The 23,141-nt window shown below is 32.9% G+C and overlaps 1 protein-coding gene across 3 annotated transcripts in view; it reads right to left on the bottom strand.

Moving 5' to 3' along the window:
- The window catches only part of Itpr (Inositol 1,4,5,-trisphosphate receptor), a 151,510-nt gene that overhangs the window by 78,830 nt on the left and 49,539 nt on the right, over positions 1-23,141 (bottom strand). For all 3 annotated transcript variants that reach the window (XM_088228019.1, XM_088228020.1, XM_088228021.1), the window contains exons 15-22: positions 22,734-22,877; positions 21,419-21,563; positions 18,944-19,100; positions 16,473-16,602; positions 14,296-14,465; positions 13,759-13,914; positions 2,774-2,971; positions 1,958-2,064 (exon numbers count right to left, since the gene is read on the bottom strand). In XM_088228019.1, the coding sequence (XP_088084145.1) occupies positions 1,958-2,064; positions 2,774-2,971; positions 13,759-13,914; positions 14,296-14,465; positions 16,473-16,602; positions 18,944-19,100; positions 21,419-21,563; positions 22,734-22,877 (1,207 nt within the window). The remainder of the gene's footprint in view (positions 1-1,957; positions 2,065-2,773; positions 2,972-13,758; positions 13,915-14,295; positions 14,466-16,472; positions 16,603-18,943; positions 19,101-21,418; positions 21,564-22,733; positions 22,878-23,141) is intronic.

The following is a 23,141-nucleotide window of genomic DNA, read 5'->3' as shown; positions in this document are numbered from 1 at the left end:
TTATTATATTAAGTAAAAACTAATGATCTTATTCCTTCAGTAATTATAATACAGTATCAAAAAAACAGTATTAAATTGGTAACTGTTTTTATTTTTATATTTATCAATAGATGGCAGTAAAATGCGTTATCTACTCTCTGCTTTATCAGTTGAATTATTTAATTCAAAACAGACATACCCGCAAACTGTCATAAATCCCAAAAATGTGACAATTAACTTAGTTAAACTTTTTACTCACAGAAATAACGCTAAAGATTATATTATTCTGTTTAATGCTTTACTTGAAAATTTGCAAGCATATATAATCTACCCCAAAATCACCTCTGATAATCAAAACTTCACAAATTAACAATATTTAAAACAGTTTTAACGGAGCGATCAGAAAAACACGTCGTACTACGTAAGTAGGTGACTCGAATGAGTTGATTTTTAAGTTTGCTTAAATACCTTTAATTATAGAACATTAAAACCAATTAGTGGATTATTTATTGTTATTTTATTAATGTTCAGTAGAGAAAACACATTTATTTCAGATGTTTATCTTTGAACCTTTTTATTTATTTTTTAATTCCTTAATTTTATTACAGCAATAAAAGTTAAAACTGAAGAAACAGGGTGATTGCTAAATAAGTTACTGATTATTAATTTTTTTATATCCAAATTTATTTTTAGAAAAAGTATACATACACAGCTTCATTCTATCGGGTTCTTCCTTGTCAGCTTGGAAAGCAAGTATAATTTAGTTAGTAGTATACTTAATTAATTCGTGACATGATGATAGTTGATGGTTCAGCCGGGGGGCTACTCTACATGGGTTTAAAAATCAATATTGCAAAAGCCCATGTACTGTGTGACAATATTATGTATCTTTTTTGGGTGATACCGTGTATGTTGGATTTGATCCGACGTTTCGGCTACCATTGCAGGAGCCATCTTCAGGGAAAACTGTGTGTTTTATAGAGAAATGTATGTGTTTATGTACTAGTAATTTGTACTGTGTCACAGTCAGCAGTAGGCACATTTCTCAAGAAAAGACACGGTACAAATTACTAGTACATAAACACATACATTTCTCTATAAAACACACAGTTTTCCCTGAAGATGGCTCCTGCAATGGTAGCCGAAACGTTGGATCAAATCCAACATACACGGTATCACCCAAAAAAGATACATAATATTGATAACAGTGACCGTGAAAACCTTCGCACCTACTGTGTGACACTTCGTGCCTCGATGCTCAAAATCCCCTGACTCTTAAACCAAATTATGGAAAGGGTCGACCTGGGAGTGTATGTTACAGAAAATGACAGCTTTCAAAAAGAACTGGGAGTAGAAATGTCACAAACTTCACAAACATCAACAGATGCAAGAATTTAAGGGATATAGATGTTAAAATATGGGCAGAATGGTGGATCTTACACAGTGTGTGTAAAGTGGCCACTTAAACCAGCCAACGACAGGTCATAAGCCCTGTAGATATTACCTTCATTAAAATGTTCCTCGTCTCTGTTGTAATATGTTAATATTATCAGGGAGTTGAATCCAGTCCTTGTCAAAAAAATTTAGACAAACTCAAAATATTATGCGTCAACAAACTATTTTAAACAATCTACATTACCTAGAATAGCGACCAATATAACAATATATTTACGGAGGCTGATATTTTTTGTGACAATGTATGTAAATTTAGGTCAAAAATTATAGAAATTTTGAGAGAAGCAGACATTTAACTTTATTATTATTAGTATGTACATATTTTTTCATTTCGTTTCTTTTATATTTATTATATTGAACATAATTTGAATTATCGTATTAAGTGTAAACAATTTTTTTGTGTGCATGAGTTTCTTACACTAATATACAAAGAAATTGGCAATATATGTGTACATACTATTTGTTTACCTAATAAAATCAATAAAATAAATCAATTTTACTATGTTTAAAGAAAAATTCTTACAGTCAGTTTCCCCGGGTGAAACGCCAGCCTCGCTGAGCAAATCTCCTTCGGAGACACAGTCCAGGATGCTGAGGAGAGTTCTAGTCAATCGGAGTAAGTCACTGAAGCTAGAAACACCAACAACGTAAAGATTTAATATTTCAATGGAACGGATGGCGAAACAACGGCTAAAAAGATGTACGATGCGGATGCTGACAGATGCAGAAAACGAGGAAAACCAAGAAAGATACGGCATGACCAAATTAAACAAAAATTCTTGAAGATGGGCATGTAAAAAGCTGGAATAATTTGGCCTGTATACCAAGACAAATAGCGTGATGGTTTGTTTGTTGTTTGTTTGTTTATTATTTCACTGTTCAAACTTTGAATGTAACATATTTTCTTTTTCAAAACAATGTAATTTAAATTCTCTATTATTTATTAATTCATAAAATTTAAATGAATTGATAGTGAATAACAATATTCCTCGTGTTTGATAGCAAATACTTGAGTCTTAATTTCTTTACTAACAAAGAAAAGAAAAATAAATATAGTATTTTTTGTAAAATTATCTAACTCCACTTTTATCTCCTTAGCCCAAATTTAAATAAGAGTTTGTATACTTTTTTATCCCTGGAACCAAGGTTTTCTTCTCTTTTAATATTTTGGAATGTTTTGATGTATTTAATCAAATAAATATCATTTATATAAATAAGAAATATTATGGGTCCAAGTAAAGTTCCTTGGGGAACACTAGAAGAAATGTTACCGCAGTCACATTAATATCCACCAATTACTAAGAATTGACACAAAATATTGATGAATATGTAAACTTACCTGTAGAAACCGAAGTATATCAAGTCCCTAGCCAGTTTGACGACCTCAAAGGTGAGTTTGTTCTGGTCGTGATCCGCAAACGACCACATACTTGTAACCACCTTGCACAAATAGTCTTCTACAAACTGAATCGTAGATGCAAACTTGGCTCTCACTGCGTCCTTGTTAGGATCCGGACTTGACTTGTTCGATGCGTAGCTAAAAATAAAACATTATTAATTAAATCTATTACTTCGTTAAATCAACAAGAGGGTCGAGCGAACTTTGGAATATGCCCATATGGGAAATAAGCATAATAAATAAGTATAAATTTAAAAGTATTTTCAGGATATAAAAAACATGGTTTATTAACAAAAATTACAATTTCTCTATCTACCACATGTTTCAGGTAATATATTTCTCTGAATTATGTGCAGCTGCCTAACTAGTTACAATCTGTTTTAAGGCAGACATTTTTATAGAGTTGTACAATATTTCAATTATACTATTTATTATTTGAGAAGGTGCTTTGGTAAATTTTCTAATTTTTTTCTATTTAAACTCGGTAACCAATAGGTGAATAGTCTCTGTTACCAATATGTATAGTTTTTTGGCGATCCCATGTAAGTTAAATTCGCACCCTGAAAAACCTGCAATTGCGGAACACTTTAGAGACATAAGACATCTTTTCGCCTTCGAACCAAAGCTTTCGCACAAACTTAGAGATTACAGTGCACGAATAATAAAAGAGGCAATACACAAACACCCAAGTAACATAAACAAAGGCGACGGGCTGAAATTAACTCAACATGGTTCCCGGCACTACACACTATAAAAATGACACAGAACGTGCCTACTGCCGACTGCGACACGGTGCAAATTACTAGCACATAAACACATATTTTTTCAACAAAACACACAATTTACCCTGAAGACGGCTGGTGCAATGGTAGCTGAAACATCGGAAACGAATAAAACTTACACGGGATCATCCAAAAAAGATACAAAAGGTACCAGAAACTAATTTTCCACAAATTTATTTAATTGAATTCAGGAGCCTTATGCTGGAAAGATGTGACATTTTATCACCCACTCGACAATAGTCGATTGGGCATCTCGATTGCTTTGTCATAATGCTATTCTTGAAAACCCTCCGACAATTTAATTACAAAGACGAATGAGAAAGTGGCAACACTAACAAATCCGTATTTATCTATGGCTTATGGCTCTCCTGCCACACGTAAACTTTTATTGTTTCTTGTCAGACTTCTTCCGTTGAATATTTTGTGTATGGAATATTATGAAAAAATATAAGACAATGTTTTACTGAGACAATGCAACATTTATAATTATTATTTGCCTTTGACATAACACACATCTACATGTTATTAGAAATATTTCATATGCATTTAATTGATTTTAAAAACATATTGTATTATATACGAGTATATCTCAAATACGACGAGCGATAAAATAATTTTAGAATCATGATTCTAGTGAAACTTTATTTGATGATGGATTAAAAATAAGTACAGTTGTATTTGTTGCACATTTGTTGATACGTCATCATTACAATATTGATCACTGTTGTAAATTTTAAGTTAAGTACAACAAAAATACAGACCCATCATTCAAACATAAATGCCGAGCTTTTTACAAGGAAGTTTGACAGCTGGAGTTACGATGTCGCATTCGATTGTCAATGTCGAGTGCTTTGTGGCACTTCAGATAAAGTCGATTGGTTTTCAATCGACTGCATTCGTATGGGTGGTTCAAGAATGCTGTCACTCGTCGAATTACGGAAGTCGCATGCGATTCTAAAGACGAATGAGTCCAGCATAAGGTCCCTGGTCAAGGTTTTGCAATATTCGGGTAATATATTGAATTTTTCTGCCCGAATTCAGAGTTTGTGGTAGACCCATGGCCCATCCTCTAATTTGACTCCTGGTAGTGTGGGAGTGTTCCTTTTGGGATTTGACGGAATAATTTACTTTCACAAACATTAATCTAAAAATATATAATTGCATTTTTGGAGAGTTACAGTGATCTGTATAGAATTTTTAAAAAACATGTACCTTTTATGAAATTTATTAATAAAAAAAATATTTAAAAAATATAGTTTTTCAAAGACACTTAACAATATACTTTTTTTTTCATGTGAGAATATACAAAGAAGATTATTATTTAAGCAAGGATCATTGAAGTACAATTCAATAATAATAACTTACGGATTTTGTTAAAGAAACGAGAAATAAACGCCCAGAGGGCTCTTACAATATATAGTTAAAAGTACATATAAAATATCATAGAAAATATCAAAAATAAACTCACAACTATTACACTTAGCATGTAATTAATTCTAAAAAAAAGAAAAGGAAACAAAGTGAAGATGAATGGAGAAACACATCAAATAGGGGAGAATTGTGAGGATGGCCATTCGATGATTAGGATAGCTAATTTGATAGCAGCAAGAGTGGTGTGGAGCGAGTCCAACAGCTCAGCATGATTATTAGCAGTTCTGAGGATGCTCACCAGGGGAGGGGAGAACCGTGGCTAAAGTTTGACCTATTGTACTCACACTGGAACATGTGTATCGTTACCTTAATGGAGAAGTATTCAGGTACAAAATTAATATTACAAAGTAAAATATTGAATTTTTTGCACAAAGCTGTGCCTACATAAATTGAATACTTTTGAAGGTAATAAATCAAGTATTTGTAATACGTGTATGATTAATATCATTAATTGTAGTGCTTTCAAACTTATAGATTACGCAGACAGGGTATAGTCTAAGCTTATAACCTGTTATAAGGGTTACAGGGTATAAGAAGCTTATAACTTATAACAGAGAAATAGATTATGTCGTTATTAAGCATGCAACTCAGTAATTTTGGACAATTTATACAAGATTCAACTACAAACTGGTAATATAATACAAAAAAAAGTATTTTTAAAGCAAAATGGGGGAATATGGCACTGCGCGAAGTCAACTCACTTACTTCGCGTGTAAGAAAATAAATTCTTTGTGTTTCGTAGAGTACCTTTCTTTAACTAAGAAAAACAGCACATATAGAATAAACATTTTTTTCCTTTTGATATGTTCTACTTTATTTTTATTATTTTATTTTATTTATTTGGATAACCAACAGCTATAATTATCTCATATTTATATAACAAAACAAATAACAAATAAGCCAATTACAGGTTTTCACAAGTAGCATCACAGTAAGTTAAAAAAGATTCTCAAACATAAAATGAATAGTAATTAAATGTAAATTTAAAAGAAAAGAAAAAATATTATTTTTGTTTTTTTATATTTTTTACAAGTGGAAAGATACGGAGTGGCTTTTCACGGGTACGCTTTTTTTTCGTATTTTTTATATATGGAAACTCGCAAAGTTTTGCTTTTGACCTAATAAAGCTCAGCCTCATCAAGTGAGGGTTATCACTAGAGCCCGCCCAGGGCACTGCAGATTGAACAAACACCGCGCTAGAATGAACCTTTCCCAAACTTCTAGATGTAGGTTCTGCAGTGCAGATTAGGAAACACCAATACACATTCTATGTGAATGCGATGCTTTACATCATAAAAGGAGCCTCATCCTCGGGGGACCACTGGTTAAACCTGCAGATGTTAAAGAGCTTGCTCCCTACCTAATAGCCTGATACTGTACGGATCTGGGCTTGGAGGGGGAGATTTAGCAAAATGTAAACTCTCGCCTTCCACACAGTAGCCAGGCTCTTTATATACCCAGGCTTTGAGGGCGAGCACTATTCAAGATATCTTCACAATAGATCTTCACAGGTCGCGGCGACGTCAGGAGCTTGCATAGCACTGACCCCCAACTCTAAGAATAAGCAAATTTGCTTGTTTTAGCTTTAATTACTTCTGGAGAAGTAAAAATTTGCGCATGTTTATCTGAATGACGTCGAATACATAGCAATCCGTTCGCAAAGAAGTTCGACGCGGCTTGAGACATGTAATTGATCAATATAACATTGATCCTAATAAAATGAGTCGTTTATAAGTGACACACAGTTGAAGAATGGTTGGCAAAAAAGGATGATGAAAATATTTTGATACAAATCTCGTTTTTTCCTTCAAAAAAAAAATATTTTTATCACACACGGAGTTATTTCAGAAATACAAACTTTAAAAAATCAAAGCGCTGATAATACGATATGTACAAATTTAAAACACCACCGAACTTCCTCATTGACAAGTAAAATTGAAGATTACCGCAATATGGGTACAATTTTTTAATGAAAAGGTCCTACGTGTTGGTGCGCGTATTCCCCGTGATACCATATTCACCAATTTTACCTTATACAGTAGAACTCCGTTTATCCAGACTCCAGTCATCCGGATAGCCTAATCGGATCGTTATCAGGAAATAAAAAATAAAGCAGATATTATAATAAAAAAAAATTGCACATGTTGCAACAAATTAATTCCTATGTGTAGGTGCGGTGTGTCAACTAGCCCCTTTATTCGTGGCACATTTGCAATGCTGTCAGAACTGTTCTTTCTGAACTATAGTCCTTAAAATATAGCTTGATTAAAATTATGTTTGTCAGAAAAAGTGACGACATAACTTTATAGTTACGTCAAAGGAGGTATTTATATTGACACACGAAAAATCATTAGTATCTGGCGTGTTAATTTTTTTTTTTTAATACAATGCTTGACACATAAATCAACATTAATATATAAAATCACCTTTAAACTAAAAAAACTAAAATAAACCTAATTATTAACGACGTTCCTACAAGGTTACATCATTTTGCAAAGACGTTAGAGATGGACAAATTGATCAATGTAATTGATCGAATAAAAAAAAAAAATTCATTTGATGTTGTTCATGAAAAAAGTATAAATGTCATATTTTTTGGTGAATAATTGTGTTAAACACACTATAATTGTTTTTGCGTTTTTATATCAATTTTCGGAAACAGAGTTTCATTATTGCATGAAATAACTGATAAAATCGATTCGATCAGTGATCAGTAATTTCCCATCACTAATTAAATTAGTTTGACAGCTGTCATTCTATTCAAGCTATATTTTAAGGACTATAAAGCTAGAGTTTCCTAGGACAGCGGTGCCCGTATCTTAACGGCCGTAGTGAACGGTGATGCGGTGGACAGCCGACGTAACAGTGACTAGAGAGTGGTTTCCTAGGTTACTTGTTCCTAGTGGTGTTAATAACACCGTTTTCTTATGAAACCACTCTCTAGTCAGCATTACGACGGCTGTCCACCGCATCACCGTTCACTACGGCCGTTAAGATACGGGCACCGCTGTCCTAGGAAACCCTAGCTTAAGAATTTATTTATTTTAAATGGGGCTAGTTGACACACTGCACCTACACATAGGAATTAATTCTTTGCAATGCACAAGTAAGTTTTTAATGTGATTCCAATTCGCTGTATTATTTCAAAAAGTTATCTTTGAGTAAATTTTGCATTTTCTTACAAAACATTGTCTTAATTTAGCGGTTAATCAATTATCCGGATTTCTGCGTATCCGGATAATGTCTGGTGCTCATTGACCCGGATAATTGAAGTTTTACTGTACTAAATATTAACACATTTTACGCATTAACAAACAACAAAAAATACCGCAAAGTTTCGACCTGTTTGTGGGTATACTTTGAAACCATAAAATCTAAACAAAAGTAAATTTTGAAAATATAGTTCAAAAGAGAGAAGGTAAGAATTAATGGGGACCCATCACAATAGGGTCTACACAGGTGGCAGTTGAGAGTAATATTAAAGATATAATGTCATGTACGTACAGAAAAAAGTATTATTTTATAAATTATCAAGATAAAAGGACAAGAACATGGAAATATAAGAGAGGTGTAATAACAATGAATAAAAATAGAAAAATGAGGTTATATCAAAAGCTATGAACTATGCTAAAACTTACAGACTTCCTTTGATTTGTATGTAGATTATTTACATTCAACATATTCATAGTTTGAGAAATGTAGCGGAATGGAATAGAGGCGATCATTTTTAATTACTTTGTTTGACAGGAATTCAATCAACAAAACTATATTATTATATTAGGTGTAGTAATGAATTTTCCAATATTTTTTACAAAATTCAATCTTCATTGGTGAAAATACTGTTAATTATTTAAATTTCAAAATTTTCGTCACGGTTATCTATGACTTTGGGTCATAGATGACAGTGACGAAGTGAATTCTGTGCGAAAAGAAAATGATGCAATGTAACCATCGACCTATTTTTGTATGTCTTTGTTTGTTTGGAAATACCTATTTGTCAAGGCGTCGAGCTGTTCCAACCTCCATCACAGCATGGGCCAACTGTTCGTTCTAGTAACGAGAGAACCATTTCAATACCCATTCACCGGTCGAATTTTTTTGCCTCCTCTTTCACAGTAGTAGCTGCTCGATTACGGAATAATCAACTCACTAATGTCAGAGTATATATAACGAGCGTCTTGAGAATACGTGCTGCACGACTTGCCTCTTCTTTAAAACCTGCGGGCTCACGCCGTCCTGGAAGGCCGTCAATGACGACCTTTCGACTTTATTCGGCGGAATTAAGGGGTGCTGGATTGACGTGAGAAGAGGCAAAAATGCTGGCTGGCGATAGATGTTGGAGGCAACTGGTGATGTCCACATGCTTCACTTAGGAGCGGATGTGGAAAAGAAGAAAAAGAATGTCAGAGACGCCCCATCTTTATTTACATTCAAATCACGTCACATCCTGAATATTTCCATTTTTCTTTTCATCTCTGTTTTACCACATCCTGTTTTCATAGTGTAGTGTAGATATTTAGTCAATTTTATTAATATTTCGTTTTATAATGAAATGATTAATATACCAACAATATGTTCATATACCGCTGATTTTCTGAAATTGAACGTTTTGGGTAGGTAGGAAGAAATGGCCTCGAGCGAATATATATTTTATAATTTGATTTTTTGTAAATGTCCCTTGAGCGTTGATGAACAAAATAAATAACCCCAAAAGACCGCGGAAAAAGTCTTAATTTAAATACCTCAGCCAATTGCATAAAAAAATATTGAAAAATTCCTTACAACACCTATTAATTTAGTTTTAGCATAGTTTAATTTGGAGCAGCGTATATGAAGATGAAAGAACTCACATTCGATGGTCCATTGGCCAGTTTACGGAAAAGATGAATATGATAAAGTAACGCCGTCATGATGATAGGATTCAGTAAAGAAAAGTATGTTTTTTTCAAATAAATAGAGAATTTTCTATTAAATTTTTGTTTTTTGACACCATTTTCAAAACGTCGTAAATAACTGTGATAGAAAATGGGAATCATGTTGTTGCAGAGCAGGGTGTGACACTAGCACAGCACTACAACTCGTTTCTGCCAGTCCAAGGATAGTAAAATATTTGAGGGTATTAAAAGCAAACTTAGAAATCTCCACCAAAAACGGAAAATTAGTTATTGATGCCAAAATAAACTATACATAAAAACCTACCTACTTACATAATAGCGTAATTCAAAACCGTCTCTAAATCTTGGAAAAAAAATTCAATTATACTACTATAGTCCTTAAAATATAGCTTGATTTGAATGACATTTGTCAGAAAAACTGACGAAATAACTTTGTAGTAACGCCTAAGAAGTGATTTATGATTTACACACGAAAAATCATTCGTATCTGGCATGTTAATTAATTTTTTTAATACAATGCTTGACACATAAATCAACATTAATACATAAAATCAGCTTTAAAACTAAAATAAACCTAATTATTAACGACGTTTTTACAAGGTTACATCATTTTCCAAAAACGTTACGAGATGGACAAATTGATCAATGTAAATTAATCGAATAAAAAAATAATTCATTTGATGTTGTTCATGAAAAAAGTATAAATGTCCTCTTTTTTTGTGAATACTTGTGTTAAACACACTGTAATAAGCTTGTTTTTGCGTTTTGGCATCCTATCAAAGAAAAACAGTCCTTCAGAAATAATGTTCCAAATACTGATTTCCAAATAGACAATTTAAAAAAAATATTTGTAGTCTGCAAGCTTGTTTTAGTACTAAAAAAGCTGACTTGGGTTAAAGATGTAAAATATAGTGTACTTTTTTGTACGGAGGAATATATCAATTTTCGGAAACAGAGTTTCATGATTGCATGAAATAACTGATAAAATCGATTTGATCAGTGATCAGTAATTTCCCATCACTAATGAAATTAGTTTGACAACTGTCTTTCTAATCAAGCTATATTTTAAGGACTATAGACACCGCAAACTTAGAATTCTCCATTAAGTTGGTGAAGCATAATTAGAAATCTCACAATTTCTTTTTTCAAAGCTTTTTAATAACTCGAAAACACCCCTTAAATGAATATTTCATTAATAGATTATAACAGAGATGAAGTCGGCCTCGCGGTGTTTGCCTACCATTCAAAAGGTCTCGGCTTCGATTCCCGACATGGTTGGCATGAAATATTGATTTAAAAAGGAGTTTTTACACTAGAATATTTCATAGTCCCTGGACTGGCATCTGAAGCGTAAGACTGATCATCTTAACCTCATGTAATGAAAATGATCGAGATACGCTGCGATTGGCGTACCAATGCAGTGCCCTATGCACCATTGGGTGATCAAAGGGAATGACGATGATGTTGAAGAACATTTTAGAGAAGGGAATATAGAATTCGAGGCATTTACAGGGTTTGACCTGGTTTAAATGGACACTTTACAAATTGTGTAACATTTACAATTCTGTCCATGTTTGAACATCCACATTTCTTAAATTCCTTCAATTCTCCTATCTGTTGATTTTTGTGAAGTTCAAGAGCTGAAACGCTTAATGATGCGGGTGAAATTCATCTGACTGAATTATTTCACCATTTTTAATTTTTTATACTTCTTTCACCAGTTATTTTTATGTTTTGATTTGGCTCTGTAAATGCCTAGACTTCTACATTTCCTTCTTCAACATGTCCTCAATCTCTGTTGTAATTTCTGTACCTTAAAGCTGAAATTCTGGAAGTCACATTTGGTAAATTGTTCAGGAAAGCGGTTTGAAGTTGTAAAACTGTTTTAAATGTATCTCTCGAAGTAAAAACACAATTTATTGCTGTTTTTTTTAATTTATAGGCTATTGATAAGAATATTTGAGAATAAAAATATTTTAATTATGGACTATCAAATAACTATGGGGCTTTGATGTTTTTTGTTCCAACCGCCCGGCTGTCGCCCTAATTCCTCCTCGGACTTTAGTACAAAAAGTAATGTAGAATATTGAATGAAAAACAATGTATTTATAAAACATTCTCTAGGCAAAAACATTAAATTACGTGCCATTAATTAAAACATTAATTATTTATGAAAATAACAGGAACATATAAATTTAATGTCATGATGTTAATAGCAATAAAACAGTCATTGAAAGTAAACAGTATGTGAAAAAAGCAAAGTAAAATAATGAAATTAACGGCAAAAGAAATAACATAATTTAAAAAAATTAAAAAAATACAACAGGAATGGAGAATACCTTAAATAAGGGAATATGGAAGTCTAGGCATTTACAGGGCTTATGACCTGGTATTCTCCATTCTTGTTGTATTTTATTTTTTTTAAATCTTAATGACTCCCGAGGGGGTGAAATCCAGTCTTGTCTACGAACATTTGGACAAACTCAAATATTGTAAATGACATAATGGTTAAGTACGGTTGATTATGACATTAAGACTTCATCTTGCGCAAAATCCCTCGCTGCGTCAGAGGCAGTTTGTTATAAAAATTGTGGAATTTATTCGGCATCCACTGCTTTAAACCAGCAGGGTATTATTACTGCAGTACTGGTGTTTTAGAACAAGCTATTCCAGTAGTGGTATACCGGAGGACTCCGATGTTTTTAGCATTAATAGAATCTGAATATATGAACAAAATGACATTCATAACTCAATTTTGCAAAAAATGTGATTTCCAGCCTTTCAGCTTTAAGCTACAGGTATATTTATCTGTATAGGGGGTTGAATCTAGCCCATATATGCAAAAATTTAAACAAGCTTAAAATATTGTTGAATAATTTATTTCGTCCTTGCCAGGATTCGAACCCGGGATCTCAAGCATGGCAGGCAAATGCGCCAACCGTTTTGCTACATGGCAGAATCTTCATATGATTTCTTCTTGATCTTCGTCGACATTCCCAGGAATCCAACCCGAAACCTCAACAAGCATGGTGGACGAACGCGCCAGCCACTACCTTGAGAATATTGTTATTTTCCATATTGAGTGGAAAACACTCGTCCGAGAGGCATATTTGTAAATACCTGATGTGATATCCATTTCTGTATATTTCGGAATCCATCTAAAATGGCTTCGTAAATAGCAGACGTATCGGATGGAGATACCTGACAGGTTATCCATCCCAGTACAAACCCAGTTCTTTTATACGACATTTATGGCGTAGTCCTTGACTACTTAAAAAAATATCTTGATTTTTTTTTCAAATTCAAATTTATTTATTTACCAAAATAACATTATAAATAAAATAAAATAAAGCGTAATATTGGTACAACATATTAAACCAGAAACCCTTGAGCAATAGTTTGACATTATTAAGATATAATACTCTCCAATAGCAAGAGTATTTGCCTCTTAAACATAGTTTCACTGATGTGAAAGATGTCGATCTCCAAAGTGATCATGTTCAGCTGCCTGACTGCTCTTCCAATCAGAATACCAGAGACAGGATGATATGTGCTGACGCTGCCGGAGATATTACAATGTAAACGAGAATGCTTACGTTGAGTGACATTAGCAGACACTACTCAGGGGCGATTTTGTGGTGTTAGGAAATCGAACAGCGCTAATTTATAATGAGTGCCCAAACAACTCCGAAACATCCTGAACAGGAGACGTATTTCCGTCAAGTATTTACGAATATGCGTCCAGGATTCTAATTCTATTTCGCACACAAAACTATTTTGAATCCGATTCTAATTAATTACGAGGATGAATCCTTACTCATGAATGCTGATTTTGGTTGGAATCTCGCTCCAGAGCCGGGCATACTTGACAGGGGTGACCGGCTCCTGGGGATCTCTGTCGGCGTGTAGATGTAGCATGAGGCGACAGAACGACGCCCGCAGTTCAAACGGCATTGTCGCGTTGGACATGCATCTGAAAATTCAAATAAATATTATTTTTAGAAAACATATTTGTAGCACTAACTTTGTAATTAAAATTAAAATAAAACCACTTTGTTTTTAACCACTTATTTTACTTTTTATTACCGACCGGTTTCGAAGCTACTCAAGCTTCCTTAACTCTTGTGTGGCTGTGATGTCACACTAGTCGACATAGGACACAAGACTTGATATATCTCTCTTATTTTTTAAAATGATGATTGCATGATGATTGCATGATGATTGCATGATGATTGCATGATGCTTGCATGATGATTGCATGATGATTGCATGACGATTGCATGATGATTGCATGATTCTGCTAATGCATGGTAAGAGTAAAGTTTTGGGTTATGCGTAATACAAAGCCATGTACTTGAGTATCAGATCGATGTGGAGCTGCTGAGAGAGGCTGTTGAGAGCGAGGTACTGCCGGTTGAGGCACATGTTGGAGAACAGGTTGAGCTGGTGACGGTAGTACTCCAGGATGGCCAGGGCCTCGACGTCATGAGTCGCGGAAGCCAATTTCTGGAGACTTCGGGACTTCTGCAAAAACAAAAACTGGTCAGATAATGAAATTCACAAAATATATATTTTTTCTTTAGGAATAAAAAAACGTATTTCGCAACAGGTTGGTTGAGCCGATAGTTTGTTTCGATCTATTTTAGCCAGGGAGAATCTTTTTTTTTTTTTTATGTATTTTTTTACAATATACATAAGAGGTAAAACAGAGCATACAAAAAATAAAGGATAATTACATAGCAATGAAATACATATTAATAGTAAAAATAGTAAACAAAAAATCCCACAAAGGCATGGCCTGTTCGTGGGTATACAAGAAAATTTCAATGAATCTTTGCTCCTATAATAAAAAGACGGTTATAATATTTTTGTGCAACATAAGAAAGAGAAAATAAAATATTCTGTAAAAGATTATATGGTTTTTTTTTTTATAGTAATTAAAAAAGGAAATAAAAAATATTTAAAAGAACATAAAAATATTCCTTATTATTAAAGGGCAACAAAATATATCATAGAAAAAAAGAGAGTTTATATGTTTAGATTGTATCCAGGATAGTGCGTTTTTGATAACAAAGAAAATTATGAAAGTTTGGAATCAATGAAATTGATTAATATGTAAGTAGATACTGGCTAATTGTGGTTTTGTGAGGTTGCTACGCCTGACGGGACATTTTGGGTTTGGCAACTCTACGTGGCTCGCGCGCGTTCTCTTTGCTTTTTCAACTGTTTATGTATGCACGTTTTTTGCATTGTAAAAAGTTTTTCCGCTATTTCGCCGTTTGAGTTATTACTCGCACAACGCCGCAAACATCATCCATCGCCGTTTTTCATCATCCCCGCCTCCAGAGGAAATTGTGTGCCCGCAGTGTTCCTGATCACCCATTTCCCTGACAGCGTGAGCTGATCGCGGACAAGGAAGAGGACTCAACACCAAGTTAGTCAGTGTCATCTTCTGGTAGGTGGCGCGATTGCTGGTTCTTTTTCACACACAGAACTGTATTTTTCATCCGCCAGGACACAGGCAACAAATTCGACTTATCATAATTAGGAACTTCAGCCCTGCGGGGAATTAGATACAAATATATTTTCTTGAGCGTAGTAAAAATTAGAGCATTAAACTGTGCTACATAGTTTCTTGAAAATGTACAATAAAAAAGTTTTTCAAAAAAATAAATACTTTTAACAACGTCACTATAGTCCTAAAAATATAGCTTGATTAAAATGACAACTGTCAAACAAATGTCACTAGCGATGGAAAATTAATGATCAAATCGATTTTATCAGTTTTTTCATACAAACATGAAACTCTGTTTCCGAAAATTTATATAAAAACGCAAAAACCAGCCTATTATAGTGTGTTTAAGACATTCACCAAAAAATAAGACATTTATACTTTTTTCATGAACAACACCAAATGCATAATTTTTTTATTCGATCAATTTACATTGATCAATTTGTCTCATCTCTAACATTTTTGCAAAATAATGTAACCTTGTAGGAACGTCGTAAATAATTGGGTTTATTTGAGTTTTTTTTTAGGTTTAAAGCCGATTTTATACATTTATATTGATTTATGTGTCAAGCATTGTATAAAAAAAAAAATTAACATGCCGGATAGGAATGATTTTTTGTGCGTCAATATAAATCACTCCTTAGACGTTACTACAAAGTTATGTCGTCACTTTTGCTGGCAACTGTCATTCTAATCAAGCTTTATTTTAAGGACTATAGTTCATATGAATCAACCAATGGATAAAAGAGCTGTGAAAGATATCCGGCTTACTTACTGTCAACGGACCAATCGGCAGAACTCACAGCGAATAAGCGAAAAAGAACCTCTGACGTCACATGTGGAGTAATTTCAGAAATACAAAACTTAAAAAAAATCATAGCGCTGATAATAAAATATAAAATTTTTGACTCAGTTTAATAGTCTATTAACAAAAAAAAAAAAACAAAACCACCGAACTTCCTCATTTAAATACAGTTCTACTAAGAAATGTCAGTTGGGAAAAAAAAGTTTATTGATACCTTTTTATTATCCCATACAAGCAGGACCTCGTCTTCCACGCAAGTTATAGGCGACATCTTTTCTTCAAATAGATCACTTTCTTCATCCACTGCTTCCCTGATATCCTGCACATAGTGGGTCTTCATCAGTCTGAAATTTGAAGTATAAAAAAATATTTAAATTTATAGCAACACAGAGGGAAAACATTTTTGAGAAGGGAATATGGAAGTCTAGGCATTTATAGGGCTTATGACCTTATTATCAACGGTTCAAAGAACCTTTTACAAAAAAATAATAATTTACAGAAATAATCACAGCAGTGCACAATAATCATGTAGTACATCATTTGAAATAATGGAATAATTAAAACTAAACAATTTAGTAAACATATAATACAAAAAGTTAAAAAGAAACATAACATTTCTAAATAAAGATAGCAATAACCATGAGAAAATCTTATTTACTAAATATAAATATAACACAGTAAAGTTGAGAATAACTAAATAATAATAATAAAAAAATTAATACAACATTAGTACTTAAAAAAATATAAGTTTTTTGAGCAATAAAACAAAAATAAAAAAATTACTAAATAATACCTCCATTTAGTGAAATCATCTTCATCAGTTGGTTGGAAGAAGTTGCCATTTGGCAACAAATCCACCAATGTACAATTTAAAATTATGTCTAACATGTTAAATAAAGAAATAAAAAATCACGTATTCCAGGAAACAAAGTATAATTTAATAATATATTTTAAAATAAATGCATTATTTTTCTAAAAAATAACTTTTGTGAAGTTGAAGAGCTGAAACCTTTATTGATGCGGGTGAGATTCACCCAACTGAATTATTTTACCTAAATACTAGGCAACGCCTGAAAACATTTTTCCATTTTTTACTCCTCGGACCGAGAACGAGTTGAATCCAGTCCTTTTGTTTAAAATTTGTTTAGAAAAATATTGATTAAATGTTAATAAATTATTGTATATGACCACTTTTCTATGTCTGCTGGTTTCGAAACGTTCCCGTCTCTTCCGACACTAATTGTACTGTAATTGTATACACCTTCACCATAGCGGTTGCACAAATATATGAAACCAATGTGGTGACAGAACACATGATGTTAGTAACCAACACCAACGTCAAAGAAAAGACAGACAGACATAGAAAACTCGATATGTGGTTATATACAATTAGACCACAAAGTTGATGCTTGAAATATTCATGTATTTTTTATTTATAAGACATGAAACCATGTGTTGATAGGACACAAGCTATTAGAATCTAACCCCAATGTGAACTGTAAGTTTCTATTTGTATGTGACAAGAATAACATCATTCGGCATGCATATAATTTCATCCGGTCTCCCTTCTTTGTAGGCTGGATACATATCAAATCGGTGCAGCATCGTCTGCTAAGAAAAGTAGCATGGGTGATTGGCCTCGAGAGGGGAGACTACACTTACAGAGAATCATGGAGTCAATGTTCAAAATCTCAAGTCTACAAAAATGTAGAAATAACATTGACTTCATATTTATGTTAATTTACTAAATGGCTTAATTGATGCAGCGTCGTTACTGGAACAAGTGGCATTCAATGTTCCAATCCGCCGGTTGAGAAATAATAATGTGCTGTTCCTTGATCAACACAGCACAAACTATGGCTTGCATGCACCAATGTTCCGATTGTGTCGTATTGTAAACTCGAGACAAGATCTGGACTTTTTTGGTGAAAGTCTTAATAGATTTAAAAAATCATTAAAATAGACCGGATATTGTCTTGAGATAGTTTTTTTTTTTTTGTCCTAGCTTTAATTTTGTTTAGTTGTATTTTATTTTATTAGAACCTTTATTTATTTATTTTTTATTTTTTTATTTTTTTTTATTTTATTTTTTTTTATTTTATTTTATTTTATTTTATTTTATTTTATTTTATTTTATTTTATTTTATTTTATTTTATTTTATTTTATTTTATTTTATTTTATTTTATTTTATTTTATTTTATTTTATTTTATTTTATTTGGGAAATCAACAGTTCTACATACATATTTTTAGTAAACAAACAGATATAGTGTATAAACTCAGAACTAATAACAGATTTCCACATAGTATACAAAGTTAGTAAAGAAAATATATTACATATCAAATAAATAAATGCATACAATTTATCCATATAAAAATGTTATTTTCATGTACTCAATAATCAAAGATTTTTTAAATATTTATTTTAAGAACATGAAGTAATTGTATTTACCATTGTTGGAATGGACTGCATAAGTCCGTCAATAAATAAATAAAAATATGGTGTTTTTACCTACTCGGTAAGTGGTTATACACAATAAGATCACAAAGTTAATGCGTAAATATTAATGTATTAGAAGCTATTAGAAGCTAACGCCAATTGCATGTGAACTGTAAGTTTGGAATAGTATGCGACAAGAATAACATGATTCTGTATGCATATAATTAGAAAAATAGGTGTTTTTACCTTGTCTCTATAAGAATATCAGAATTTTTGGCACATAGAACACTCTTGCAGATCAGCTCCTGCGTAACGGCTATAGCTTTTTTATTTGATATGCACAAGTCACTTAAATAGTCCAGGAACCGAGACTCCCAATTGGACATGTTCTTTCTGACCAGTCCTGAAAATACAAAATAATATGATTAATATTAAATAGAAATAAACACATATAGACGATAAAAAGGCGACGCGCCACTATTTATTTATTTATTATATATACGGCCTAAGCCAATTACAACAGTTACATGAAGAAACATAAATGCAAGAAACTGAACAAAAAGAACATAAAACTAATTAGCAAAGACAAACAAGGGCAAAACAATAATTGTATACAATATATTCAAAAAAACGAAAGACCTAAAACTTGCCAATCCAACTTCATCCCACATTGTTTAGTCGCGAAGAGATCTACGAAAAGCCGAAAGATCTATCCCAAAAAATTCCAAGTCGTGTGATGAATTGACTAATCTACACATTCTGGACATTGCGGCATAAAAACCAAAGTTGCTCTTAAAAATTTTATAAATAGCAGATTTTGACTTCTGGTGACACGGTTGGGAACATGAAAAGAAATTGATTGCAATAGAGATAGGACATCACTTAAAGCATTAAGTATTTTGAAAATGCATATAAGGTCCATCTCAGTTCTACGTCTCTCCAATGAAGACAGATTAAGAGATTGCTCTATTTCAAAATAGGAATAATTACCCCTTTGTAATCCGAGCAACCATGCCACTTTTCTTAGAAAACGGTGTTGGACAGACTCGATATGGTCAATATTTAAGAGTCCTGTAGAATGGAGACCAAATAGGAGAAGCGTATTCTAGATGGGGTCGAACTAGTGAGCAATAAAGAGTTTTGATGGTATTAATATTTTTGATAAAATAAAGTTGTTCAAATTGAAGTCGTGCATTTTTGCACAAACGACGTCCCTAACTTAACGAGGCTGATAGGTATAAAGGTACCAAGAAGATGTACAAGATTGCAGGCTACCTTTGTTGTGAAGTCTGGTAACAAAACCTCTGAAACCAAAACCACTTCACTCCGTCTACAGGTCTATATAATTTGGTTATGTTTTTTATGATAATTTTAGTTTATATTGCTTATTTTCTTAATGATAATTAGGTTTAATAGTGCTATGTGTGGTCAATACTGCTCTACGGGTTGAAACATGGACTCTCAAGGTAAACTCCATGAACCGATTAGAGGCTTTTGAAATGTGGCTTCACCGGAGAATGCTGAGAATCCCGTGGACAGATTTAGTGACCAACGTGGAGGTGTTGAGACGAGCCAGTGCCGAAAAAGAACTACTGTCCTCAATAAAACAGAGAAAACTCGCATATCTGGGCCATATCATGCGTGGAAGCAAATATACGCTTCTACAGCTGATTATGATGGGAAATATCGAGGGAAAGCGTGGAGTTGGAAGGCGACAGATGTCCTGGCTGAGAAACATCATTAAAGTTGTTACTTTATCCTTCTTCTTTCCTTCCCATCTCCTTTCCTCTCTTCATAGTAGTGTTAATTTTTTGTGTATTTTTATTTTGTTAATCTTTGTTTTTAATTTTTGTATAAAATTGTGAGATTCAATATGTCCATGTACTTGTAATTTTCTCAAACTGAACGGTTTGGGTAGGTAGGAAGAAATTGCCTTAAGGCAATATGCCCGCCCTTATATGTATATAAACTGAATATGTATAAAAAGTGTTAAATAAATAAAATGAATACAAGTCTTTCTAGATTTAAAAACTCACTAAGTTAAACCAGATCTTGTCTTGAGGTAGTAATTTTTTTTTGTCCTAGCTTTAATTTTCTTTATATTATTTATTTATTTTACTTTCTTTTATTTAGGAAACATACAGTACAGTCACAAAGTTTAATATTTTACACAATTAGACTTAACTCTAATGGACCAGTGAAGTTTATATTTATTTTATTTCAATTGTGCCTGTATGTATTATAAGGATATGTGTTTGCCATTTTTTGAATGGACTAAGTCCGTTAACACTTTGACCACCGGCCGAATACACATAGAATTTACCCTGTGCCCGGCCCATTTTTGTGAAATTTCATTCTTTGTGAAGAGTTTCTCAAAAGTGTCATAATTATGAAAATACTGGGTTAAATCAATTGAAACTTCTCAGATTTATTTGAAATAATTAAATAAGTCATTTCTGTACAATAGTTTTGCCAACATTGGCCTGTATGGAAAACCACAATGCGCATTGCAATGTTCGCACATATAAAGGGCCTCACTCCTTTTTTTGTGCTTTGTATCCCGAAGCCGTGTAAACACGTGATTATAATAACCACGCGTTGTCTTGGTCCCATGTTTTCGTGGTAATATAATCATGTGTTTACACGGCTCCGGGATACAAAGTGTTAATAAATAAATGGATATAAAAATTATGGTTAAAAACTTATGGATCTTAATCTTACCGACAAAGGTCTCTATTTCCGAAGCGGTGATATGTTTCTCTAGAAGTTTCCTATTATTATGCAGCAGAGCAGTTATGGTATCCTCGGCTAGAATATCATAGCCAATCTGTTTCTGCATGAAGCCAAAATGCTTGGCTATGTGTTCCTATTAAAAAAAACAAATAATCAGCTCAATAGCTAACTAGTGGAGTTATTAGACGCATCACAAAACTGAATTGGTTAAAATCTTGTATTTAGCCAAATAGGAGCAGACGATAGGAAAACCCAGGAAGAAACGGATAGATTAAGGGTAGGAGAACTGGAGTACCGTGATCAGGAGAGTTAACTGAAAAAAGATGGCTCTCCTTCTCATCCAACCCCAGGCCCAGGTAAAAGAACTGTAAAGCATAATAATAGCCTTTCCAAAATTACATGATAACATTTAACATTACTTAGACTAGTTTACTTGGGGCTAGTTGACCCAATAATTCAATACGGTTTAAGAATATGGGGACTAAGTTTCAAACCTTATTCCGACAGAGTCTTGAATCTGCAAGTACAAATTTTAAAAACTATTGTACCTGTAAAAATAAAGACTGAGGCAAAAGACAATAATAAAATATGATTTGATTATGTCGACGTTTTGCCAATTAACAAACAGTGTCAGTATGAGATAGTGACAGATCATTTCCTCAACTGCAGTTTTAAATCCAAAGTTACCCACCAGATCGTGACCCGACAAGTATCAGCACAGCAGCTGATGGTGCCACGACAGAAGAACTACTATGGAGATAGAACAAATGGGGAGTGTAGTACCAAAACTGTTTAATTTAATACCTGTTGTAAATCGTGAGGAAAAAACCTAAATACATTAAAAAAATAGTCAAAAACTTATTAACAGCAAGTGAAACTTAAGTGTGTAGATAAATATATTATATTCTTAATTTATTATTAAACTATGTACTTACCTTTTATGAATGTAAAAAAAAAAAAAAAAAGTAATGTAAGCCGCAGACAAGCTTCAGCTTTGCGGGAACAAAAATAAAATTATGTATGTTATTTTTTTTTTTAAATAAATAAAACATTAAAAAAAAAAATTTAAAAAAAAATTCCTTTCATGTTTTTCACATGTTTCCCATTTCAGAAACAGCACACACATACGCACAGCATTGTGTGCATAACATGTATTTATTGCATATACCTTATTGTCCATGCTCATATACAGATTTCGAGTCAGAAAATGAACTGCGTGATGCGTGAAGTTAAAATTCTGTTCAGATTTCAGACCAATTTCTTGTTTAAGCGGTAACCTTTGGAAATAATTCAATATAATCACCTGATTCTTTCTGTAGTCTTGCTGGCTGGTCCTGAGTACACGGTAACATAGTCTGAAGATGTGCTTGTACGCAGCATGCCTCGGATCTCCGAGTTCATCCAGCTTCAGAAAAGCTGGCTCTCCATCGGATTCTTGGAAGGGACCCTGGAAAGAAAAAAGATTCATTTTTAACGTTGCTCTCAATTTGTAAGAATTCAAGAAGTTTTCAGAGATACAACATATTTCAGAAAAGGTGTGTAAATGTTTAAACTAGAATCTCGTTTTACATGGTTTCAAAATAACATGGTCCAAAATTTAAAAAAATATATTACGTGAACAATGCTTAATAGTAATATAATTATACTATTTTTTATTGGAATGCCTTACATCGCTCTTTTACTTACTTGGCATAAAATATATATTTAATTT

The sequence above is a fragment of the Micrasema longulum genome, unplaced genomic scaffold (genome assembly GCF_059751315.1).
Source record: "Micrasema longulum isolate JH-2025_06_02 unplaced genomic scaffold, ASM5975131v1 h1tg000554l, whole genome shotgun sequence".
Classification (NCBI taxonomy): domain Eukaryota; kingdom Metazoa; phylum Arthropoda; class Insecta; order Trichoptera; family Brachycentridae; genus Micrasema; species Micrasema longulum.
The sequence above is the reverse complement of the archived record's forward strand: the minus strand, read 5'-3'. Positions and strand labels throughout refer to the sequence as shown.